The sequence below is a fragment of the Podarcis bocagei genome (genome assembly GCF_964188305.1).
Source record: "Podarcis bocagei genome assembly, chromosome: 5".
Lineage (NCBI taxonomy): Eukaryota > Metazoa > Chordata > Lepidosauria > Squamata > Lacertidae > Podarcis > Podarcis bocagei.
In genome coordinates this window covers 84772695-84792114 of record NC_138129.1, presented here as the reverse complement: position 1 = coordinate 84792114, position 19420 = coordinate 84772695, and the positions used below count along the sequence as shown (strand labels likewise).

Here is a 19420-nt window from a genome sequence, read left to right as displayed (position 1 = left end):
ACTGCTATTTTTATTAAGGGACTTAAATGATAAGCAGATTGAGGAGCAAATTTCGGCTGCTACATAGAATAAATAAGGTGTTATATTAAAAGACCTTCCTGAGAATATCCTAGCTTTCCCTCTTTGAGGTAAAGAACTGTTACAGGATGCAGCTGCTAGGACATTTGTGGAGGCCAGGCATTCAAAGCATAGAACAACAATGTTGTACCGGTTGCATTGGCTTCCTAGGTTCAATTCAAAGTGCTGCTGATGACCTTTAAAGTCCTAAATAGCTTGGTATCATGTTATTTAACGTATCTCCTATACCCATATGAACCTGCCTGGACCTTAAGTTCATAACTAGAGGCTCTGCTCACAGGCCTAGTTCCATCAGACTAGCAGGCACATGAGCTAGCCTTTTAAGTGCTAGTGTCTCACCTTTGAAAATGTCTCTGCAAAACAGATACATATGGTCCAATATTTGAACTGTTTCCGTTTGGATCTTTTATGTATGTTACAAGCATGGCTTTAAATTGCTACTCTTTTACCTTTGTGGTTGGGATTTTAATCATTTGTAAGCCACTTCAGGAGGACTTTGCCTCCAAACACAGTACATAAATACTTTAAACAAAGAAATTAAATGAATTCAGTACTACAAATTAAGAGATGATGAAGAAGAAGAGTTTGGATTTGATATCCTGCTTTATCACTACCCGAAGGAGTCTCAAATTAAGAGATGAACACTATGTTGGTACTTCAGATTAGTATATTACACTTACACACACACACACACACACACACACACACACACACACCCCATAGATATACACATAGATACAATCTCACACATTTATTAGAATCATGAATCAGGTTGTTTGATTCTCATCCCTACTGATTTCCACCACACTTCAGGACTCCAATCTAACTGGCGTACAAGAAAAACTAATGAGAATTATTAAACTACTGTATCAAAAGTAAACTTCTGTTCCTAATGAAGCCACTATCCGTTTAGGGGAGGAGGCTATATCTCTCAAGTGTGAGACAAATGCACAGTGAAATGATGTATTGCAAAAGCCAAGTATGTTTGGCAGAAGACAGGAATAGGGCTTTTTCCTCCTGAAAGAGAAACAAAGGATTCCCGAAAAGCCTTACATTGATTTATTTTTCCAATTTTGAATACCTTAGGAGTAGCGGAACTGCTACTGGCATGGTAGTATTACTAACAGTCAATAAATCTAAAATATTATGTGTGAATATTGGAATGAAGCCATTAAGAAGATTACAGCACACAACACAGCAGAGGGTCCACATGAAAAAAAGGACGGGTAATTCAGGACAACTGTGACCGCTGACCTCTGAACAGTCGAGACCACTGGTCAATCTGACAAACTAATAGAGTTCACATGCATAGAAAGTCATCTAGCCTGTAAGTATAATTTAAATGCTTTGGCGAATGATTTAAAAAGGCCCGTTAAGTCTCAGGTAATTTATTAAAGAGTTGATTAGGCACAATGCCGAACAGTAATGTTTTTCAGATTTCAACTGATAACTTTTTCTTTAGAATGAAAAACCGTCCACAGTAAGTGAGACATTTCCATATTAAACAGTACTGAGAACATATGCTGTTAAAACTACTGTAGGCTGAACAGTAGATATAAACTTTATATAACGATATAAGCTTTAGCCTTCATGTGGGGGGGGGGGAATCACAAGTCACTGAAGCCATTCTAATTTGAGAACATTGTTGTTTAAGGAAATCTTTCCCCCCCCCCAAAAAAAAAATAAATTAGTTTTTAGACAATGGCAGTAAAACTTCATATGTTTATCCTTCATTTTTCAGTTGCCTTCACTGCTACTCTTTTTTATCTTTTTGAATATAAAAGTTGGCAATGAGAGATTACAGATATAAAATGATGAGCCTTATGTCATATATGCAGGTATATACTTACATCTACCATATATTAAATAATTGTGTAAATACTTATAAAATTTGGCGTCAGTTTTTTTGGACTTATGGTTACTCAATAGAATGTCAACAATATTGTTGCAATTTACTGTCAACACTGATACAGGCATAGGAATACTTACTCTTACTGTTGAATAATAGAGTGTTGCCCTTTATCAGGTTATCAAGTAAAAAGTCTGTAGAGGCTGCTTAGCTGCACAGTGCACATAGCCTATGCCTGTATGTGTTTTTAATTAACAAATTAGCTCCATGAGGAAGGTTTTTATGGTAGAGGTAGAATGAAAGGGATCAGGACAGTAAAAATATCAAATAACAAAACAAACCTTGTTTTAGCAGAGGGGGTGGAATCAAATTATGGAGTATGCATAAGGTATTTCCTTATTTTGCTATATATTTTATACAATGAAGCACCTTTGTAAAAATCCTGTTGTTTACTGAGTGAATACAAGAAAACCTAATTAATATCAGTAGCTTGTAGGCTTGCATGTAGTTGCAGACACTGATCCAAAAAGGTTGAAGTGTTTTCACTTACTATTTGCCCCCATTCAAAGAGGTACAAGAATCCAATGCACATACCATGTCAAAAAGTGAGTCTGCTCATGTAAGAGCTCAGTGAGCTCCTGTATTTACTTGAATCTAACACTCACTTTTTTGGCCAAATTGTGTTGTGAAAATTAAGGTGCACATTAGATCCGAAGGCACATTTACATTCGCCAGCAAATACTGTTTTTGGTTTCAAGGTTATGAGAATTGTGGTGCTCATTAGATTTGATGGTGCATTCGACTTGAGTAAATATGGCATTTGAAGTACCTAGGGACCTTAAGGTACCATATTTAATCCAGGGTATCTTGGTGAGATTATTCAAAAGCCTCAGACATCTCCCCACTGGATGTACTTGTTTTAGGAAATCTCTGTATATATATTTTCAGTTAGAAAATGAAGGCATACAGGGATGCAGAAATTGTACTCAGTTGCTATTACTACTGTTAGTTGTAACTATGGTGTGTGTAAAATGGGCCTAAGAAATGTTGTCTCCTCTCATGCCAAGCTAAGATATGTTCATTAAGGAAACTGTAAAATTCGCATGATGAAGTTGTGACTCGCCCATCATTTTGCATAAGTTTACACAATCCCTCTAGCCAGTTTTGACTAGTGAGCTTAAAGAGAGCTGGGTTGTAACCTATAGACACACACAAAAAAGCCCCTATGTAATGGGAAATCCCCACTGGGTGCAAAGTGCATTCTGCTGTTCACAAAAGAGAACTGAGAGTCCCCTGTGTGTTCAGAACTCTGCATGCGCTTTGAAACTACTCTAGCTTCAGGGTCTAATAAGCTAATTTCATTTCGGTGATTCAGGCGGCAAGGTCAACATATATGTATTAAGATTAAGGAATGAGTGGTTTGTTTTTGGCACAATAAAATACAATTCAAATTTATGAGAATAAGTAGACTTGTTGATAAGGTGGGTTATACATCTAAAAATAATTTGAGCACCACAATCAGTCGAGAAAACACCAATTTTTGTTTCTTTTTTCTGCCCCCACTCCCACCCAACAGCAAAGAACAAATGTATTCAGCTGAATATTTAATCTGCTTCTCGTCAAGATTAATTACTTCAAAAAGTATATGATAATTTAATACAGGAACTAAATAACTTGTGGTCTCAAATTAATTTACAATGAAAATAAAAATATAAAAATGCCTTCAATGTCCTATTGCCTTGAACTGTGGCATATTTCTTAAAAAGCACATAAAACCTAGCACTCATTTTATGAATAATAGATTATTATTTCTTTCTCATTATGGAACATTTACCAACATCTAGATATGTAACAACAGCTTTTACTAAATTCTGCTTCAAAAATGCACACAGTATGATAATTTGAGCATTTTTTTTCAGAACCATGATGCAGGATAGCAAGGGAAAGTAAAATGCTATTTTGGGGGGAGAGATCTTATTTAACATGAAATGTAGAATATGTTCCATTATAAGCAGCAGGAGGGGAAAATCTCTATAAGATCAAAGTCCAGGAGGAACTGGCATTTAATTTATCTTCCTTTACAGACAAAAGACAGTTTTCGTCATTTTCAAAAGGATCCAATGTCTTTTATGACAAACTGGGTTTGCAGTTTAATTTACAAATAGAATTATAAGTAAGCAGTCTTTGCTCTGCCAAAGCAAATGACAAACAGAGTAGGATTTTCAGTTCATGCAGCCCTCAGCAGGATAGAAGAGATTAAAATAAAACTGAAATAATTTAGAGAAAACAAATAAATGTTTCAGAAAGTTGAATGAGATCAAAGTGTGCATTTTCTGACCCCAACTGTACAAGCATTTCTTATTATATTGACCAGTGTCATCAGATCATTAATTAAAAGGAGATGTGCTGGCAGGTGGCAGGGAACCAGAAGCCGATAATTGGCCCCCTTCTTCTTTTTGCCTTCAAAAACTCTTCTTCTTCTTCTTCTTCTTTTGCAAGATATGCCACTAGGCAGACAGAAATGCCTACTTTGTAATATAATGATTAAAATGAGATGAAGAGACTCTTGTGTTTAAAGCAGCTATGCCTAATGAATGCAGCTAGCTTTATAATTATCTTTTTTTCTCTTTCTTTTTTTTACAATACGAAGCATGATGCTCCACTCAACGTGTCCTCAACTGTCAAAAACAGGTAAAAAAAACCACACCAAACACTCTTAAATAGGAAATATACAGCTGGTGGCATAGTGTTATTTTTGTGGGGGAAGGGGCATTCTTTTCATTTCTGCTAGTAAAAGCAGGCAAGAACGTCAGCGATTCAAGCAGCTAAGAGGATAAAACCAACGAATGAAACCTCTCAGGCTTACCACTTCACTTGGTAGGTTGCTCAGGTCATTAAATGGAGTTTCCAAAGTGTTTGTGTCAACGTTTAGCATCACCACATCCTCCAGTGATTTACTTTTCACTCTCTGTACAAGGAAACAAAATTGGTTACAAGCATCTTAATGCATCATTTGCTTATTTTAATAAGGTAAAATGCTACTGGTAACTGGGGATTCAGCAGAGTAGGAACATAAAGAAATATGGCAATATTTTTCCTAGCCTGCTTCTTCTTGTCCTAAGGGCCAGCAGAGAATCTTTACACAACACAAAATTAATTTATGGAATTAATCACCAGAAGATATGGCAAATGTCTGCTATCTTACATGGCTTTAAAGTGGGATTAAACAAATGCCTAGAGGATCAGGCTATTTATCATGGGGGTTGTATAGTTCTCTAGATCAGATACAGTATGCCACTGAATTCTTCTTTTAGCTTTGGTGATCACTCATAGCAGAGTAAGATTGTCTTCCATGAACACGGTTTTAATAGTGAGTCCGTAAGTGACTGTGGAGGCCAATTCTGGATCCACACATCCTTAGGTTTCTGGGCGGGAGTCGATCACGGTGAGGGTTTGCCAAGCATGCCGTCCTCTTAGCACATTTCTCCCTTTTGTCCTGTGTTTGAGTGTCTTCAAAGCCCATGATACCTTTGATAAGGGCTGTTCTCCAACTGGAGCGCTTGCAGGCCAGTGTTTCCCAGTTGTCGGTGTTTATACTACATTTTTAAAGATTTGCCTTGAGAGAGTCTTTGAACCTCTTTTGTTGACTACCAGCATTACGCTTTCCATTTATAAGTTTGGAATAGAGTAGTTGCTTTGGAAGACGATAATCAGGCATCCGCACAACATGACCAGTCCAAAAAAGTTGGTTTTGAAGAATCTGCCCAGCCCCACAGGCCGCTACAGTTACTAACTGAACTACAATCAAAAAAAGCTTCACTGCTGCCATCTTGGAGCACTTTCTTTGCCTTCTGACAAACTGGGGTAAGAGGGGGCCTATCAGAAGTAGGTACATTTGGTGGGGTTATGAATCACCTGTGATGAATCTCACTCAAGTTCATGCAACTGATGCTTTCAAATTCCTTAGGAAAAAGTTCTATCATATTCCAGCTAAAACAACAAAATAAACACCAGTCCTGCCAAGGAAGCTATATAACAGGTGTAATTCTTCAAACTTGCCAAGACATAGATTACTTCCTAAAAGATACATATATACAACATGCTATATAATATCTGAATGAAATACCAGGAAAAAAATCACACATGTAACTTACTTGTTACCAAGCAACAAGTTGTACACACACAAACACTAGCTATCTGAAAAATCAGTATTCACTTATTAGCTATATATTTTAAGAAGCAATATATAATCAATAACAGAATGTAGCAAGCAGCTGGTTCTCTTTCTTTTCCAGTTACCTCCCCTTCCATATTAGAGGCCTAGATGCTGCAAAAAAGTGCAGAGTACAAAGTGACCGTTGCAGTGCTAGCAAATGCCCATGCTGAAAAGGACCACAAAAGAAGGAGAAAAACAGGCTGAGGAATATTCAGGATAGGTTCGGTGGTTCACCCGAAGAAATGTACTCCTACACTGCAGCAACTGAAAATGTGAATCCCCCATCTAATTCCATTTCCCAGCAACACAGGATACCAAATAAAAGCACATGTCACTGAAGGGACCCACTTTCCGTACAGTCGTTTCCAGTTCATCTCCTGCAATAATGACAGGGTTACTTTTCAAATTTCTGCTGAAGATAGCTTCACTTTTTTCACTATGAATACTGTTCAGGACAAAGGAGGAAGTTGTAGGAGAACAAACCATATATATATATATATATATATATATGCTCATGCGCCAAATGCATAGAGAAATGAAAAGGCAGCGTGACTCACCTCCATTAAACTGAAGTGAACTCCAATCAAGTATGGCATGGGTGCACTGAAATTAAAAGAAAATGAAACAAAGTGAACTACAGTTATAAAACCTAAAAGTATTTGCCTGCAAAGCTACTGTAAGATGGTAGTTTGCAACTTTCAATGGCGGTGTGACAGTGGATATTTAAGAATGGCAATCGGTCTAGAGATCTCATCTTCAATTGACAGGTCAGGATGCACAAATGGGTTGTGCCATGATCCAAGGTGAATCACAACAGGAGCATCACCACCATGAAAATATATGGTAGAAATTAAGAAATGGGTCTCTAAATGCATGTTTGGTTTAAAAGTGGGTCTTGGGTCTTAAAAGGCTGGAGATATGTGGTCCAGAGGATACTATACACAAGCTTTCATTTATGATAGCACTCCCCCCCCCCCCGGTTTCAGCCCAGCATATTTAAGTTGATTTCCTAATTACTCATTTTAAAGTAAGTTATAAAAAGTATTTATATAGAACTATTTATTTTTTAAAAAAATCAGAGCATCTTACAACAATAAAACCATACAGTTAAAAATTTAAAATCAGAGTTCAACTATTACAGAAGTAGATTTTTTTTTAGGTTAAGCTTGCCATAGCTGCTTCATTATGTGAAGTGCCACTATAGTATAGAGTAATTCTGCCCTCTGTGTGCAGGGCCAGAGTATGAGATACTGTGATGACATTGCATACCTCCATTCATACCACCAGACTAGTCTTCCCCAATCTGGTGCTCTTCTGATATTTTGGAATACAATTTCCATCAGCTTTGGGCCACATTGACTAGAGCTGATGGGTTTTCTATTTCAAAAGACCTGGAGCACACAAGGTTAGAGGAAAGCTGAACTAGGCTATTCAAAGACTCCACATATTAGCCACTCACACTGAGTGCTTCATGGTGAGGAATCGAGGGAATTAACCAAGAGAATCCTTGTGTGGAGTGGCTGAAGCTGGGGTCTAGACTGATTCATTCTCCTTTGCTCCTTGCTAATTGATCAGAAGGTCATGGCATCTAACATCCAACTGGAAATTTCACTGAAAACCTCCCCACAGGGAAGGCAGGACTGTGGCCAAAGAAAATGACATAATGTGACATATGATGACACAACCATTCTCTTTGGCGATTAGATATAGCTGCCGTTATGAGTAATCTTGTCACTTCGCGATCAGTTATTACAACCTATATGATAAAGCTACAGGAAATTAATTGAAGTGATATTGAATATATGCAGGAAAATTCTCTTTCACCTGTGTCACAGTGTGTATTTGAAATTATTGCATTTTAAAATAGATCAAATCCCCATGACAATGTTATGCCTTGCTGGACTGATACAAAGAGTTTTGGTTATACATGGTTTCTTTTCTTCAGTACTGGAAGTCTGAAGTCTCAAAATGCTTGTTGTTTCCAGAACTGCTCTACTACATCAATTATCCCTCCTCTTGGCCACCTCCAAAGTAATTATTATGATTAGCTTTATTAACCATCCATGGGAGGTGACAGCAATATAAAATACAGTATTAAAAACAGTTTAAAACAACTTGCAATCATAACCAGAGTGGGTCCTAAAATATATATACCTTAAATGTCAAAGGCCAGGGTAAAGAGGTACATCTTTGGCATATGATGGAAGCTGTACAATGAAGGAGCCAGACACACACTTTTGCAGGCAGAACCTACTTCTGTAAGCTGCCCAGAGTGGCTGGGGAAACCCAGCTGGGTGGGCAGGGCATAAATAAATAAAAAATATTTATCATCCACCCCTTCAAAACAGCTGAGGGCAGAGGAACTACCAAGAAGGCCACTTATGCTAATCTTAACACCCAAAGGAGTATGTAGGGAAGAAGGCAGTCTTTCAGACACTTGAGGCCTAAATCAATTAGGGCTTTAAACCTAATTGGGCCCAGAATCAAACTGGCAGCCAGTACAGCTGTTTTAAAACAGGGATTATGTGCGTTTTAAAGGAAACCCAGCCAGTAATCTGGTCACTGCATCAGGGATGAGCTGAGTTTTCCGAGTTTTCATGGGCCAGCTCCACATGGGTGCATTGCAATAATCCCATCTGGAAGGTACCAAGGCATGGACTACTTTGGCCAAGTCATATCCATTCAAAAGGGGGCAGAACTGCTGAACCAGCAGGAGCTGGGGGGGAGCTTTCCTAGTTACCAAGGCTACCTGAGCCTCAAGTGACAAGGCTGAATCAAGAATCACACCCAAGTTATGGGCCTGATCCTTCCAGGGGTGTGCAACCCCATCTAGGACACACTATCTCCCCACCTCCTGGACATGAGAAGTCATGACACCTAACACCTCTGTCTTTTCAGGATTTACTGGCTCACATCTAGTTCATCGCCAACTCCAGACACTGGTCTAACATATCGGCTGCCTCTTTTGATTCAGATGGAGCAGTGATATAGAGATGGGTTTCACCCACTAATATAATATAACATAACATAACATAACATAACATAACATAATATTAAATAGCATAGGAAACAAGATGGAACCCTGCAAGAAACAACAGGACCACTCCCATGGTGCTGAACAATAGCCTCCCATAACTACTTTCTGGACATGATCCAGGAGGTACCACCAAAGTACAATGCTGCCAAGCCCCCACTTCTCTGAGACACCCAACAGTATCAAAAATCACCACAAGATCAAGGAGAAAAGGCAGAGTCATCCCCCCTCCCCATTTCCTGACAAATGTAATCAATCAGGGAAAGCAACCACTCGCAATTTCAGTACCATGGCTAGACCTGAAGACGGACTATAATGAATACAAGTAATCACAGTCTCCCAAGCATGCCTGAAACTGTACTTCTTTAAGGGAACTCAGTACCACTCTGGATGCCTCCATTAGACTGTGGCATCCAACTCTGTCCAAACTGCTTTTGTGCCTGAAGCGCCTTGCAAAGTTGTCACAAGTGGCTTCCGAGCAAAACTCTCTTAACCAGATGACAAAAGCCCATTCACCACTTGGAAAAGCTCTGCTGGATGACGACTTGAGAAGGCAATGGTGGCAGAAAAACAACCCTCCTCCCTCATTTGGGAATTATTTCGCCTGACAGAAGGGATATTTTAAAGAATGTAGTAGATTGCACTGAAACAACAAAGGCCATGGGGACCATAAAAATCTGAAGTAGAGATCAGAAAACATCAAATGACTACACATACATAGATGATTGTTGCCTCTCATCTCTAGACATCTTTATGTAAAGGGGGGGGGGAGATTTGCTCTGGTTTATTTTGTTAAAAGGCACCCAGATCTGATCAATAGAAAGAAATAAAAGGTTGTGAGCTGATGCCTATTAAATAAGATTCATACGTTTGGATCAGGATGAGGTTGCAATTTGGGCGGCTTCCAAAAGAATATTAAAATACTGTTATTTTGTCATCTTCATCAAAACATAAAATTAGATGTTCTAAGCTAGAGAATTCCACCATCTAGGATCTGATAATCCTAATATTTTGTTCACTTGCTGTGAGATGCAGCTGGTGCTAGAATGGCTACCCAAAAATTATTTGCAAAATACCCACAATAGTTGCATTGCTCTACTGGTTATCCAACACAAGTCCTTCAGCATCCCTTGATAGGCTTTCTCCCTTATGAGAGAACACAACCCACTCTTTTCTGCATTTATGGATTTTCAACAGCCACTGCACATAAATAGAACAATCAAAGTGATCTGAAACCAAAGTTGGGAGCTCTCCCAATATTGTTTTTACATATATATATAAAGTTCATATTGCATGCAGCTTGCCCTGCATTTTCCCAAACAGGTGCCCATTTTGATGGTATTGATTATCTGTCATAGCATAGTCTTTTGTGCTCAGATGCACGTGGCCAGCAAAATACAAGGGTCACAGAAGGGATTCAGCAGGGGAATGACTTGCAACATAGGGAATGTGTGCTGGGACCAATTTATGTCCCTCATTCATGACATGCATCGTAGGCACAGATGACCTAACACCAGGTTCACCTGAGACACAATGATACTGTATCACGAAGCAGTAGGGGATGTTGGATAAAGCAGGGGAAGCTAGAATGAGCTGAACTGCAACAATATTTCCCCAGAATGTAGATAATTCTGGCAGCAAACTACCTAAAAACCACCTTAGCGCTCGCTCCTTCTTGGGTAAATAAGACAGAAAGAAACAGTAGCTGAAAAAGTCACGTACGACTTCCATACTGCTCACAAACATCAGAAATGTCAAGGATATCTTTGTAATGGCACACCTTGCGAATGTGAATAGATTACTTGGGCTGGGGGAATGCCACTTTGTGTATGCAGAAACTGCTGCATATGACATTCAGTTTTGTTGGCTTAAAAGAGATTTCATTGTTGAACGTGGTCACGTTTTAGTCAGCGAACCAATGATCAATGTTGAATTTAAATCTGGGTTTGAATCCAAGTCCTGCTGCTTTGTAACTGGGCAGCATTAGGCAAGTCAGTTCCGATCTAGAAGTTGGAAATAGTAACAAGCAATCTATAGGAGTGCATTTTAGAATGCTTTATACCTTGCATAATTATCACACAATGCAATTTGATGCATGTTTAATCAGAAGGAAGTCCCACTGTGTTCAGTGCAGCTGCCTCCTAGTAAAGCATGCAAAGGATTGTCGCCATAGTGGGAAATAATATTTTTTTTTCTATCTTACCAGCAGTAGTCCAGCAGATGTGGAGGGAGCACTGGGATGTATATGTGTTGCCAGTACATTGGATATAGCAATGCGGATGACCCATGAATGCAAGCAGTTAACTAAAAGTAAAAACAAAACACAGAGCTGAGAACAAAGTAACAAATTCCTGATTTTAATTTAAACACCAAGAAAAGAAATTTCCAAGGCAGAATACATTTTACCAAGAACTGAAATGTATTTTACCAAGAACTGAGATGTATCTAAAACATCTGAATGAATGTCATATGAATATAAACAATATAAAGGCAACACCACAATTAGTCACATTCTCATAAAGGCATAGAGAAACAGTTGTGTTCTCATTTCAAAATGAGCCGATTCAGTGTTGCAAGCCTTCCTCAAATAAATATTTTTCTTGAGACATGAATCTACAGGAACAATACTGCCACAGAAAGTGACAAAGGCAATTAGTTCTGCTGCCCTCCCATACTCAGGTAGTATTCAGACTGTGATCACAGCAGAGGATGTTTTGTTTTAAAATAATTTTCTCCCTGGGCTGCTATCATTGCCCAGGATTATTAGACAGATAGATCCAAAAAACTCTGGTGTGAACAAAAGTAGAAGACTGGCTCTTACAGGAACACATAATGGAATAAACTCCCCCCATCCCCATGAAAATTAAAAGTGACGCCTATAATTAAACTAAACAGAAAAAGGCTCCTGAAAAACTCAACTGCTACAGGCAAATATATAGGTAATAGAAAGTAGTAAAAAAAAGACTAATGTTTTGTTTTCTCTAGTTCACATAGTGGTACCTTGGTTCTCAAACTTAATACGTTATGGAAGTCCATTCCAAAACCAAGGCGCGCTTTCCCAGAGAAAGTAATGCAAAATGGATTAATCCATTCCAGAATTTTAGAAACAACCCCTAAAACAGCAATTTAATATGAATTTTACTGTCTAACGAGACCATTGATCCATAAAATGAAAGTAATAAACAATGTACTGCAGTCACACAATCAATCAATCAATCAATCAGTAGCTGAACTGGGTTCCACACAAGTCACAAAAAAACAAAAAGCCACAAAAACAAAAACTCTAAATAAATAGCAAAAACAGACAGACCTCCGCGTAACACTCAAAACGGAAGTGTGGCACTTAAAATGGAAGTGTAACACTCAAAACAGAGTACATTTGGCTTCCGAAAATAGTTCGCAAACTGAAACACTTACTTCCAAGTTTGCAGTGTTTGGGTTCCAAGTTGTTTGAGTACCAAGGCATTTGAGAACCAAGGTACCACTGTACTGCAGTGAGCTGAAAACAACTGTTTGGGGAGCAATCCTATCTATACCAGTTTATTTCGGGGGTTACTCTCAGGCAGCTGTGCACAGGATGACAGTCTAAATCTATTTAGGGAACTTTTGCAGCATTCCCTTGTGGCTAACTTTCCAGGAGCCACATGCCACCACGGTAGGAGTGGCCAAACTGAAAGTGGGTGTGGATAAGTTGAAAGTGGGCTGGCCATCCCACACTCTTTCACGCCACGTACATTTGTTCTCTTTCACATACACACACATCAGGCTTTCACTCTAACTCAAGCCCTCCCCCAGGCTCTAATTTGGCTTTAGTAAAGTCTCCTATGGAAACCAAGTATACCATATTTTTCGTCCTATAGGGCACACCGGCCCATAGGATGCACCTCGTTTTTTGGGGGGGGGGGGAATGAATAAAAAAAATTATTCCCACCCCGCCGCGGCTGCCGCCCCAAGCCTTGCGCACACCTGCCCGAAGCACGGGGCACCCTCCGGAGAGTTCCGCGTGCTTCGGGCGACAGGCTGCCGCCCCAAGCCTCGCGCATTCGGTGGGACCTCCTGCTGGGCGCGCAAGGCTTGCGGACACTCGCCCGAAGCACGGGGAGCCCTCCGGAGGGCTCCCCGTGCTTCGGGCGACAGGCTGCCGCCCCAAGCCTCGCGCGCTCCGCGGGACCTCCTGCCGGGCGCGCAAGGCTTGCGGACACTCGCCGGGGCTGCAGGCTGCTGCCCGCAAGCCTAGTGAGCCCGCGGGAACTTGCAAGGCTTGCGGATAGCTTCCTGAAGCTTGGAGAGTGAGAGGGGTCGGTGCGCACCGATGACTCTCGCTCTCCAGGCTTCAGCGAAAGCCTGCATTCGCCCCATAGGACGCACACACATTTCCCCTTCATTTTTGGAGGGGAAAAAGTGCGTCCTATGGGGCGAAAAATACGGTAAGTTTTTCCTGAGCCCAGTTCTGGGGGGTGACAGAGGTTAGAGTGAGAGACTAGCTGTGATGCAGGGGGAAGGGGAGTGGAGGGAACTTATTGCACAGAGAGGAAGAATTCACCCTCCCTTCCCCAGATGGCACCTCGTCCAAAATTGGCGCCTGAGCCATATTTAGACCGGGAAGGGAGGAATTTCCTTCTGACAACAATGTGGAATCTTTTATTCAGTAATTTTATTTAGTATTTGTTTGCATGCATGCTTTTCCAACATGGATTATGGAACACATAGAAAGGTGATGTGTTACGGGAAATGCCTGTCTCTTTGCTTACTAAACACTACAGTCATACCTCGGGTTGAATGTGCTTCGGGATGAGCGCATTCGAGTTACACTCTGCAGCAACTCCAAAGTAACGGAGCACGTTACTTCCGGGTTTCGCCGCTTGCGCATGCGCAGACGCTCACAATGTCACGTGCATGCGTGGAAGCGGCGAAAAGCGATGCACGTGTGCGCAGACGTGCCGTCGCTGGTTACGTGGTTCAGAACAGATCCCGTTCGCATCTAGAGGTACCACTGTACATGCCAAACTGGGGAGGCCACCATATGCAGCTTTGGACATTGGTGTGTGCTCGTTTTAATCGGAAAGCACTTTTCAAATTTTGCCGCACCAAATCTTGCTAAGTAAAAAAAACAAGTGACATTAAGGTGGCTCAAACCAAGAGAAAAGGAAGCATGTTCTTCATGCAAAATACTTGGCATTTCTGGGTAGGGCTGGGAAAGAAGACCTCCGTCTGAAACCCTGGAGAGCAGCTGCCAGTGCTGACAATGCCAGACTAGATGGACCAGTGGTCTGACTCAATATAATGGAAAATGGAAGGGCAGCACAGGAGATCTGAATAAAAGCTTAGTGTGCAAAGCGTGAGGCAATCCTAATATGCTTCGCTACAGCAACATGAGAAGGAGTGGGGGTGGGGGGTGGCGGCACTAAAATGGCAGGAAGACAGAACAAAGCTGGCACCATTTACGGAACAACTTTCTGAATAAACGCCCAAACAGCATCTTGTTTGATGAAAGCCGGGATCATGCTTCTCTGTAATGAGGTGTTAATCTCTGCTAACAATTGTCTCAAGAGCCCAGTCTGCTGTACAATTCACAAAGGGGACAAACAATCCTTCTTCTGCATAGTATCCAGTTTGGGACCTTCTCATATTGTTAGCACCATTTGAAATATGAGAGGGATTAACACGAATATGCTTCTTTGGACAAGCCCCTTCCGTTGTTAAAGAGAGCTAGAGTGATTTCATATGAATGAGATATATTCCTTTCCAGCAGATACGACAAGGGCAGATACAGCAAGCTGAATATAACCCGTTGCATTGCTTTGTTATTTTTAGACTCTGCCAATCTACTATACATTTCCTGCTGCTATAACAGAAAACTGCTTAACTCATTGTAGACTTCTGACCGAGGACAGCTTAGAAACCATTGTGGGACTGCAATGAGACAAGGGGTCTTCTTTTTATTTGCTAAATTTAAGATCTAACAAATAAAAAGAAGGGGTAGGGGTTGAGCACTCTCTGTCCAAGAGGGGACCTCTTAGAAGATGCATGTCACAGGACCCATTCTGACAATATCACCGTGCAACTGCATGGGATTTAAAACATGGTTCCACTGGAGAGAGGAGCCACTTCTGTGGATTCCTTCCTTGTGGTCCAGGGATTCTGCCATCATGCCAGTGCATCTCCTACACTGCTAACGTGAGAACGGGGCTTAAATTAGGCTCCCCCAAAGTAAAGAATAGAATATGGAAGGGTGGTTGAGGGAGATGAGTGGGACCACAGCAGTCCAGTTAAATAAAAGGGAAAGAAGCAGAGCCATCTAGGCCCACAAAGGAAAATGGCTGGTGGAAATCAAGGCTCGGCTCTCCTATGGGTCCTGGAAAAGGGGTGGGGCACCAGCCACCTGGACTGCACTGCCTAGGAGTGGTCAGGGGAGCTCAAATGCCTCTGACAGCTGTTCATACCTCATGCTCGAAGGGGTTTTTGCATAGAGATCCTCTGTGAACAGCCTGAGCAAACCTAGGGTATTTCAGAGAAGGATGCTTGCATTTCAGAATCATTCTACCATTTGAGTTATAAATTTCTATCATTTAAAAAGGGGAAAAAAAGCAGTGGGGAAAGAAAATGCTTTAAATAATAATAATAATAAGCCACACACACAAAAAAAAACCAAGAGACAACTGTTTTGTGCAGCCCTGTGTGCTCTTCGCTCGGATTAATCTAACAGGATTAAATATGGAAAAGAAGAGGGGTCTGAAAGCTCCTGAGGGATATCATTAGGGCAAATTGCCAAAGAATGAAACATGAGCCAGCCAGGGGAGGCTGGAAGATGCAGTAATACCAAGGGACTTGAATGTTCGACAGTTGGAGCTTCAGTAATGTGTGAACTGCGGGTTACAGACTCTGTTCACTGACACATAGAATGTCACTATTGACCACCGAACTGCCCAAGCTTGACAGCTATACTACAGGCAGCCAAAGATGTCATAATTCCACTGTTAAGCTGCCCATTTCTGATTAAATTTTGCTTCCTACTTCTTAGCCAAACAGCTGCAATTTTACAGAGTTGTGTTTCTTCCCCCATTGTTACTTAAGATAAGTGCCATTTTAATTACTGTTTTCTTGCTAGAGATAATTTAATGTTTCAGCAAATGAATAGCTTGCCTCCCTCCCTAATGTTTATTCCACTGGCTGCATTTCCAATTACCTTCCTAAATAATTTCTGAAATCCTCATGATGCTCTATCATCATTAAGAAATACTTTTTTTCAGGTAATCTTTACAAAGAAACAAACTGGGAATTTAAATATTAAAACTTTCACTAACTATAATCCAAAGAACCAAGCATGTGGCATAAGTCTTCACACCCAATATTTCTGGACTGTTTCCATAAGGAAGCTAATACTTATCAATATGTATCTCTGAGTTCAGCTTCTATTTCCCTTCCTGGCCATTTTCTGCTTCAGTACTCAACTACTCTCTAACTCTATTCAGTATTCTGGCTTGCTTAAGTGTTTCAGCCTTTTTTAAATTTCTTGCAGCTATTCAGCTCCAGCTCCTTGACTTTTCAACTCTGTAACTTCACAACTTTTCTTTCCTTCAACTAACAACATCTTCCAACTCAATTTTTCTCTCAATAATATATTTGCACCAGTCCATCACCATGCAGCTCCCATTGAAGAATCTGTAGCACTGCATCGTGAGCCGGGATTTGCATGGATTCAGGATGGGGTAGAGGAGCATAAGAGAACACAGGTGGCAGAACAGCAATAGCCACAACATGGGAGCAGAAAGGGAAGGACATTGAGATAGGAAAATTTGGTGTTTAAAAACAATGGGAGGGGTGTTTTTTTACTGGAAGATTTTATTACAGCTTTTTCATAATACAATAAATAAAAGAAACTAATCTGAATAAAAACAAGAAAGAGAAAAGGACTGAATAGACTGGGAAGAGAGAAAGACTAAAAGGTTGTTGTCTTCAAAAAAAGTTTTCTCAAAGTAGAAATAGTGGAGAAGTGTACAACAGAGAAGCTAACACAACCAAACTTTTCTCAATTCCCTTAATGCTGTACTCAAAACTTATTTTAAACCACTTTTTCACTCTCAATGTTTCCCCCGCTCACTCTACTCAAACCTCTGTTGTTGTTTAACACTGCCACTTTTTTCCTCTCAGTGTTACTCCATACCACCTTTATTCAAATCTCTCCCATTCTTCAGCTGCATCATGTGTGAGAAATAAACATTCCCCCAAATATTATTTCACTCTTGGTATCGTGTGTTGTCTTCTACATGAACTTTCAGATTCAATATAGTAAATTAAAGAAGGTGTTTTATTAACAAGCAAACACCTATGTATGTACAACATCCAGCACTTAATCCTCTATAACTGACCAAGCTGTCAGGTTTGCTCTTAAGATCTGATTCATCTTAAAGATCTAGTTAACAGATCCTCTGAAGAAGAGGGCTGCAGAACGGAAGAGAGGAGGAGACATGGAAATGGGGATGGTCTGTGTGCAAGGGGTAGTTGAGAAAAGGAGCAATAAAAAAGAGGGCTAATGTGAAAATGGAGGAGTCCAAAGGAGTGGTTGCCAAAAGGAGGCAGTAGAAAACATGGGAATGGGGGTGAATATGATTAAGCCAATGTAATAAGAACATTTCAGGAAATGTTGATGGGGTTCTGCACCAAATGCAAATGATAATAATATATGATGGAATTGTGATAGCATTAAGGATTATTGGAATGATGTTCTGGCCATATTAGAAGCAAATTATCATTCAGAACAACACTAAAACTACTTAAGTTTCTCTTAACTACGTTGACCATGTAGCTCAAATAACAATGGTTAATCTAGCAGCAGCAGCAAGAACTGAAGTGACCAGGAGGTGGGGAAATGCTGCAAAACCCTGTATAGTTGACTAGTTGGGATGTTTTATTATTTCTTATTATTATTATTATTATTATTATTATTATTATTATTATTATTATTATTATTATGAGGTGTTTTGTTTATGGATAAAGGTTACACAGTTAATAAGATATCAAAAAAGAACAGATAAGTAATATTAAAACTTACTATGAAAACTGCAATTATTTATCAATTTTTGGAATGCACAGTTTGAAACATTATCCATTAGGTGGATTGTTTATTGCTAGATTATATTTAAAAGGAGTCATGCTGACCTGATTTTTTAAAAACATTATCTATATTAATTTTTTCATTTTCCACAGGATTAGCTGTGTTAGTCTGCTACAGGAAAAACAACTAAGTCTTGCAGAAGCTTAAACACTTTCATAGAATCCTGGAATTGTAGAGTTTGAGGGGACCCTGAGGGTCATCTAGTCCAACCCCCTGCAAGGCAGAAATCTCAACACACTGTCTCCCATCCAAGTTGAAACCGTATCACACCATGCTTAGCTTTGCAAATGTCCTAGCAGTTTTATTGCTGCACCACTAGAAGGTTTGCTTTTTTATGACATTTATTCAAGACATTTTTATGCCACCCGAAAGTTCTTTGGACGCACTAAAATAGATTAAATAAAAAACAAGTGAAAGACAAAGTAAAGCATAAAAACACTTAAGGGGGAAGAAAGGGAGACATCCGATGCCCTTTTAACGTGTGTTTTTTTGTGTGTGTGGTGGGGGGCTATAGGGTTGTTCTTTTTATTTTTATTATGTATTTTGTGGTTTTATATCTTGATTTTATTCTGTACACCACCCTGAGACCCCCAGGTGTAGGGCAGTATATAAATTCAATAAAAAGAAGAAGAAACCCACATAAACAAAAATACAATTTGCTGCTGCTCCCAAATTAAAAACAGAAACCTAGGTTATTTTAGTTATTTAATAGGAAGTTGTTCAGCTGGCATTGGGTAGAGTGGAGGCAACAAAGATGGTGCCAGGCAAGCCACCCTGGGAATTCTGTTACATAAGATGGCTACGGATCTACTGAAAAGGCCCTCTTTCTGGGGGTTGCTGATCTCAGTTTATTCTGCAGGGGTACTTAGAGCACGGACTCTCAAAGAAGAATCATGAAGCCAGGCTGTGCGCTGTAGTGGCTTACAGGCGTACATTAAGAACACCCTTCCTTCAACAGATTATTCTGAAGTTTCCTCAAGGCTTTAGCAGAGTGTATGATGCTACATCTTTTTCAGACTCGAAACTCAGGCATCCATGTTCAGCTCCCTGGTCCATACATGTACAGGTTCTATGTATTGGTGGCAAAAATAAGTGATTTGTGCTATGCTACATATAATACAATAGATA

General features: G+C 40.1%; 1 protein-coding gene across 2 annotated transcripts in view; it reads right to left on the bottom strand.

Annotated features, from left to right (window-relative positions):
* DENND1B (DENN domain containing 1B) overlaps positions 1-19420 on the bottom strand; it is a 184398-nt gene that overhangs the window by 53888 nt on the left and 111090 nt on the right. For both annotated transcript variants that reach the window (XM_081194375.1, XM_081194374.1), the window contains exons 10-12: positions 11381-11481; positions 6701-6746; positions 4794-4895 (exon numbers count right to left, since the gene is read on the bottom strand). In XM_081194375.1, coding sequence (XP_081050501.1) covers positions 4794-4895; positions 6701-6746; positions 11381-11481 — 249 coding nt within the window. The remainder of the gene's footprint in view (positions 1-4793; positions 4896-6700; positions 6747-11380; positions 11482-19420) is intronic.